The sequence below is a fragment of the Apaloderma vittatum genome, unplaced genomic scaffold, assembly GCF_000703405.1.
Source record: "Apaloderma vittatum isolate BGI_N311 unplaced genomic scaffold, ASM70340v1 scaffold16400, whole genome shotgun sequence".
NCBI classification, from domain to species: Eukaryota; Metazoa; Chordata; class Aves; order Trogoniformes; family Trogonidae; genus Apaloderma; species Apaloderma vittatum.
Window position 1 is genome coordinate 80,456 of NW_009693037.1, and position 7,056 is coordinate 87,511.

A 7,056-nucleotide genomic window follows, 5' to 3' on the forward strand; every position below is an offset into this window, starting at 1 on the left:
GAATGGAAAAAGCCACGTTAATAGTTGAAATTTTTTAAAACTTTTGAGATAATAAATACAGAAACCTAGGAGACGGAAAGCTCAACACAAACATAACAATTTCACAAGCAGCTGTTAAAGTAATTCATCCCCAAAGTTGTGTATTTTAGAAAAAAATCCTTACTGATCACTTGAAAATAGTTACAGCAGAATTAATGTATATTTTTGTACTTTTTGGTACTTCCAAATACGATAATATTGACCATTATCAGAAACAGAGCGCAAAAGATCAAAGATGCCAAAGCAAGAATGAAACATACCCAGGAAGATAACGGCCCTCACAGTGTGCTTTCTTGTGAGCAAAAGAATATACAACATAAATGCCAGAAGCCAGCTTAGAACTGCAGGTATTTAGAACAGCATTTTTAGCTCTAAGTTCACATTAAGTTAGATTACAACTCGTTCCTTATTCACCTTTGATTTCCTTTTCCTGTTCCTCTACTCGTGAGCACACTGTTCTGGTAAGACCTTCAACAATGGTATGCATGAAGTTGAAGTCCGCAACGTTGTAGACGTGTGTGCTGTCAGGTTCAGAGGCAATCTCTTTGAGTTCATTTATATCTGCATTCTTTACACCTTTCATTGAAAAGAAAAATGAAGAAAATAATTGCAACAAAAAAGAAAAAAACCTACGTACAGGGATTGATAGAAAATTACTAAAACCCAATTATTTCTATCTGTTTTAATGGCTAACTTCAGATGTCTCTGTTGTTGAGGTGTTATTTCAAGATGCTAATTTCAGCATAACTGGCATTTTTTCAGCTGTCTCCTGATACTGTAGCAGGCATATATACAGTCAAATTCCAGTTACAGCAGCAATGAATTGGAGAACATATTAAAGAAGTGTTAAATTAATGATATTTACCATATACACAAGAAAGAACACTTCATTAATATAGAGGGCAACAGATACAAATACACCAGAGCATAAGGTGACAATACATGGATGTGGCATAATACACACCAATAGCAAACAGCTCAATGCCAGCATCTCGTAGGTTTTTAGCAGGAGGGATGACATCATCTTGGGATTTTCCATCAGTGATCAGTATACCGATTTTAGACACTCCAGGTCTTGCACCCGCTTCAGGCTTAAAGCTGTTTTCCAAAATGTAAGTTAAGGCAAGACCTAAAAAAGGAAAAAAATTAAAAGACCTTTAAGAGGGAAAAATGTCCATTAATTCTGCAACATCACAGTGTTTATCTCTCCACTCAATTTAAACATTCTGAGAAAGTTTTTAATGAAGAATAAGTATATAAAAAAATTATTTGCTAAAAGAATAAATTCCAACAAGCAGCCTAAACTATAGAGAAGGTGACATTGATCTTTAGCAGCCTTTTGATCAGTCAATGTATTTTAAACTGGCCATAGAAACCTAAACTGATCTTCATGTGAATGCACCGTCTTTTGTTTCTTACACTACAAAGTCAGAGTAGGAAGTTCCCACTCCTGCGACCTACACTGCTTTTTTGAAAGCAAATCCTCTGGATAGCTTAGTAAATCCCCATGCTGCATACAATCTTGCTTTAATTTGTTAGTCTGCCTGTTCTGCCCAATTTATGAACTGAATAAAACATTAAATAAAGCTCAGTGAGAATCTGATTTTAATAAATGTTAATTACTTAAAGGGAAGAACAGCAACCCCTCAGGACAAACTTGCATGTCACAATGAAATCCTATCTGACAATTCTCTTAAGTCTTCCACGGCAAAAGTTCCTAAGTCACCTTCCTCTAATATTCATATAAAATAATCATGACACTTTACTACTTGCTACCTCACAGTAATCTCATTCCTAGAATTTCAGTACAGTCCTTCTGTCCTTTTTCCCACTGCAACCACTTCTTCTGCCAAAATAAAGGCTGTTGCAGAAGAGAAGGAGAATCTTGCATATTCTTTCTCTGCTTCCCTCTCCATCGAAAGCAAAAATAATTAAATAGGCAGGCAGCACTTTACTTAAGGCCATGACTCTGTGGGTCTTCGGATGCGTCATTCTCCTGGCAAGACAGCCAATATTACTAACTGCTGCTTTGATGATACTAGAATTGTATTCGCTGGCAGTATTTTTCCCAGGCTGAGAGGCATCCCCCATTTATCCATCACCAAGTGTCTTCTGAGGCTTCAGTGCTCAAACTGCTAAAAGGTCAACGGAAATCTAAAAACCCCAGGTGATCATCTGAAAAGTTACTATTGCCAGTTATCAGATATTAAAGCAACATTCTTTCCTTCTCCAGAATAATCTCTGTGCATGAACATTATGAATGGATTTTATATTTTCTTCCTAGAAAGATCTTACTTCCAGCAGGGAGAGTTCATGTTTTATGAGACCCTGTCCTGACCAGAACAATTCCCAGTGAAGCCAGTAAGACAAGCACTTCAGGAAAGACTTTGCTGACATTGGATAAAGCCATCAGCAAGCTGCAAAAACCTTATCCTTTCTACCTTTCACGATGCGCACTAACACTTCTTAGTCTGCGCAGCAGAATATGGTTGTTAATAAAAGGCAAAAGTTAAAACACACACTGTACCTGTTAATGTATTCCCTCCCTTATATGGCAGATTACGGACTGCATCCAAAACCGCATCTTTTGTACCATAGGCATTCAAATGCCATTCAATTCGGGGATCACCGCTGTACTGTGCAAGACCTAAAAAACCAGAAATTAAGGAATTCCATCAGACAATACTTTTTCAAGTACCAAGTATACTGTATGCACTTGGTTACTAATAGCTTTACCATAGTAAACTTACTGTGAGTAACTTTGCCACCATATTAGAAAGATCACATTGCTTGATGGCAAAGAAATAGTATAAAGTTATTCTTAGTGGCAACTTCTCAATTTATTTCCAAAGTCTTTCTTTCAAGTGCTAAGGAAAGTAAATGAGAAGGAGCATGTAACTTTTTCAGAGTTTATGAAGATTCCAAGAAATAGTTTTTTGAACAATTCTACTTAATATGCTTTTTGGACAGAGTAAAATATAAGTAGCAGAACAGAAACAGAACATCTGAGCCAGTTTAAATCTTGAAAAAAGCCATCTACTGGCACATTCTTCCTCTGCAAATTAAACTGCAAGGGTTTGATCTACTGCTGACTGAAGTCAGTAAGACTGCTTCCATTGTTTTTTCTTTTTCACTGACATTGCATTAGAGTTTACCTACGCTGAGTATCACAGTAAATTAATATTACAAACATCCCAGCAGAATTGCTCTTATGCTAGAAGTGCTAATTCCAGGTGAGGATGACTCTTCCACAGATAAGTAGCATTAAGGTGTTAACTAACCTGAAATCATGAATTTTTATGTTGCTACAGAAATATTAAGCAAAAGAAATATGGCACCTTACCTACTCTTGTTTTCTCAGATCCCACATTGAAAGCAGAAACCAGATTTTCCAGGAACAGTCGAACAAGTCTGAAATTGAATCTACCAATACTCCAAGAACCATCTACCAATATCACAATATCTGCAATTGCAGGAGTCTTGCAGGTGAACAGGCTTCCTGTAAATCATTAAAATGAAAACAATATTGTTAATTCAACGATAAATTTGTAACTCAATAAATGTATATCTTCCTCCTCTCACTGTACTTAGCACACTCTTCCAAAGTTACTTTTAGAAGGTCCATGAACAAGAAATCCAGCTTCTGGAAGTACAATTCTTCAGAAAGAAAAAAATAACAGAAATTGAAAAAGTAACTCCTGTACAACACAATCAAACCAGCAGTTGGTTTTCATTCTCAAGAAAAGAAATACAGAGTATACAGTTCAGGACTCTTAACCTTAGGTATAGACGATGAAGAGGGAGCTACCTAGAAATGCAGACATTCAAAACAATTATCATGACCCCTTTTACAGTCAACATAGAAAAGCAGATGTTTCAATACATCCCAAGAGCTCTGTAGAAAAACCTCTTGAGCTGCAGACTTCTAAAGTTAGAAGTGAATCTCTCTCTGGGAGTCTAGAGTAAAACTGAAGGTCAGTTAAATATGCTGTATTAAACCTCAGTAGGAGACACTCAATACACCAAAAGTAAAATATAAAAGTGTCAGATTCAAACTCATATCTGTATGAGAACGAGCACCACATGAACACTTAATATTACAAACATATGCAAAAGTAGACAAAAATAAAAGAGCATTCAGAGACCAACAGAAGAGACCTGATGAGAATTAGCAGGGATGCATATTCAGGGTCTCTAATGTTTAGCTAAGCAATGACAAAATCGGAGGAAATGGGAACAGAGACACAAACTGCAAGATAAGCCAACAAGAATGTTTATAGAGACACAGATTCTTAAGAAATCGAGAAGCCTAAACAGAAGTACTACATTCAGTTCGAGAAAACAACAGGAAGGAAAGAAAGAGAAAGGAAGAGGTTTCCACAATCTCAGACAGAATTGCCACTTCCCACAGAGTGGTTGCGTGACTGTAAAAGTGAAGTTGCTGAAATAGTGGATTCACATTGTAGGGAGGGAAAACAAATGAGTTATGTTACACAGATACACCAAACAAGAGCTTATGTCTGAAGAATAAAACCAGCAAAGAATGGAAGTAGGACAGTCAAAGCAAAACACGTGAGCAAAAAAAGGTATCACGCATCACAGACCAATTAGGGAAGAAAATCTTGTCCCCGAATACTGTAAAAAAACTTCAGATTAGTGAAGTAAGCTGCAGCTCAACTTTTATCGTCCATTTTTTTCAGGATCCACTACATGCATTAGTTCACAAAGGATACCAACATCTAAGCTGGTACTGACACTAATCATCAAGTACACTGTTAGAAGTAAACTGCATTAGCTCACAAGCAGCTCTCCTGTTACAGAGACGGAATAAACCACAGAGTTAGCAAGTTAAACCTTTAACACCATATTACTAACGACAATCTTCTCTAAAGACAAAATGATAGTCTTATAGGCAAAAACAATCTGATGTGCAGAAGGACTTCAAACAATTGGTAGTAATTAACAGGTTCATACTGTAGTGTAAATCCACTGACTGAGAAACCCAATCCATAAAGTTACAGTTAACGTCTTAAACGTGCACTAAAAACGTTTTTAGAAGAGTGGGGAACATTTCCTACGTGCAGCTAGCAGTGTAGAATAAGTTCTGAACATATGACAAAAATTCCACTTACAAAGATGCCAAAACAAATATTTTATTTTAGTTTTTACAGTACAAGACAATGCTATTTGAATTGGCAACACATTTTAATGCATAAACACTAGGGAACATTTAGTAAGCATCAGAAAAATGAGCTTAAATTAGAAGATTAATCCAAAGGAAGTCCAAATCTTTGTATCATTGAAGTCAACGGGAAAACTTCCCCTGATTTCAGCACAACTGGAATCTGTTTTGTGATTTCATAGGAACTTACTGCTCGTGGCAAAAAATCGTGGTTTATATATCTTTGCCAAATAAACTTTCTGTTAATCAGTCTGCCTTACTTGCAGTGTGTGTCTTCCATTAACACGCAGTTCAACAGTGCCATTCTCACACCAGTCATGATGAGCTTCTTAAGGTTCAAAAAGAACTACTGGCAAAGTAAAACACTGCTCAACACCTGTAAGAATGATAGGACTGATTCCTGATTCACATCCAAGCAGCTGCACCATCGCTCAGATGTACCTTTTCAGTATGATCCCAGCAGCTTAATCACAGAGCCCAATGAGGATAACAGGATTTGTGTGGCTCTGTTTCCCTTCTTTAATTCTAAAATCTTACACTTATTGTGAAGACCAGTTAGTACGCTAGGTCTTACTCACTTCATATCAACAACTTTTGCCTACAGGGCTTCTTTAATCCTTTAGTGATGGCTTTGTGAATAAAACCTTTCATTGGTTTTAGTAAACCCAGTCAGCGAAGCAAAACCCAGAGAATAAAGCAAACAATAACAGCATTCCTTTCAACATTTTATTTCCACATCAGCAGATCAGCGCAAATAGTATCATTCAATTATTTGGGTTTTTTGTTAAAAAAGCCTGTGTGGTTTGATCCAAGATTGTACTGCAATGTCACAGAATGTGAAAATTTGATTCATTCTTCGTCGATAGGAGATACTTGTTGAATGTTTTCTGCATAAAACATTTAGGTTTTGTTACTTCTGTACACCCACTATTTGTTTATGTTTTCTCCTTGTTGTGCTTAATAGAATTGTAGAAAGTTCCCTAAAATGGAATAAACAACAGTGAGACATTAAACAGAATAACATGCTGTATAGAATTCTTTAAATCCTCTTAGGAATACAACCACCACATCATCCTAGTTTATAAAGTTAGTCTAAAAGACACAACGTGAAGTAAAAAATTTATGCACCCCACTGAGATTAGCTAGTTTCCATTACCAGTTCTAGCAAATGTCTTTTTCAATAATTTTTCCACACCACCATACATGGCCATGAATTCCTATCGGGTTTGAGGATAATTTCAAACATTTCAACTAACTAAATGTTAACTTAAATAGGCAATTTTCTCAAAAACATTTCTTAAAGGAGAACAACAGCATATAATTCCATATTAAAAAAAAAAGCTTCCAATACTCAGTGTTTTAGCCCATTACAAGTTTCAATACTGTGATCAGGTTGTGCGTACTTTCCTTTTACTCAGTCTTCAAGAAAATGGTAGTGAAAGAGAAGGTATCATTTGCCACTGAATTATACAATACTCACCAGGTCTGAGAGCAGGACAGTAGGGAGGAGACCAGTTACCTAATTTTGTATAATGTTTCCCAATGTTATATAGATAGCACTATCCTACCTCAAGCGCTGCATTCCAAAACAAGTGATAACAGAGTCTGAGCTTTTTAGGTTAGAGAAAATTACAGAATTGAAAACAACCTGAAGTCAGAAAAAGAGCTTATATATTTTACACCAGCAACCACCCTCAGTACATCCACCCACAGTGAGTGGAGGAGGCTGATGTGGAGAAAGTAAAAACATTAATGGACATCCTATAGCAAATTCACCATCTTCCTAGTGTTATTTGGCAGAAGGAACCTGCCATTCTGCCAGGAAACTAACTGAG

At 36.5% G+C, this 7,056-nt stretch overlaps 1 protein-coding gene across 1 annotated transcript in view; it reads right to left on the reverse strand.

Annotated features, from left to right (window-relative positions):
- COL14A1 (collagen, type XIV, alpha 1) overlaps window positions 1–6,432 on the reverse strand; it is an 86,866-nt gene extending 80,434 nt beyond the window's left edge. The window contains exons 1-6 of the mRNA XM_009877733.1: window positions 6,378–6,432; window positions 3,622–3,696; window positions 3,383–3,538; window positions 2,567–2,686; window positions 1,004–1,168; window positions 454–615 (exon numbers count right to left, since the gene is read on the reverse strand). Of these exons, the coding sequence (XP_009876035.1) occupies window positions 454–615; window positions 1,004–1,168; window positions 2,567–2,686; window positions 3,383–3,538; window positions 3,622–3,696; window positions 6,378–6,432 (733 nt within the window). The remainder of the gene's footprint in view (window positions 1–453; window positions 616–1,003; window positions 1,169–2,566; window positions 2,687–3,382; window positions 3,539–3,621; window positions 3,697–6,377) is intronic.
- Window positions 6,433–7,056: the final 624 nt, after the last annotated feature.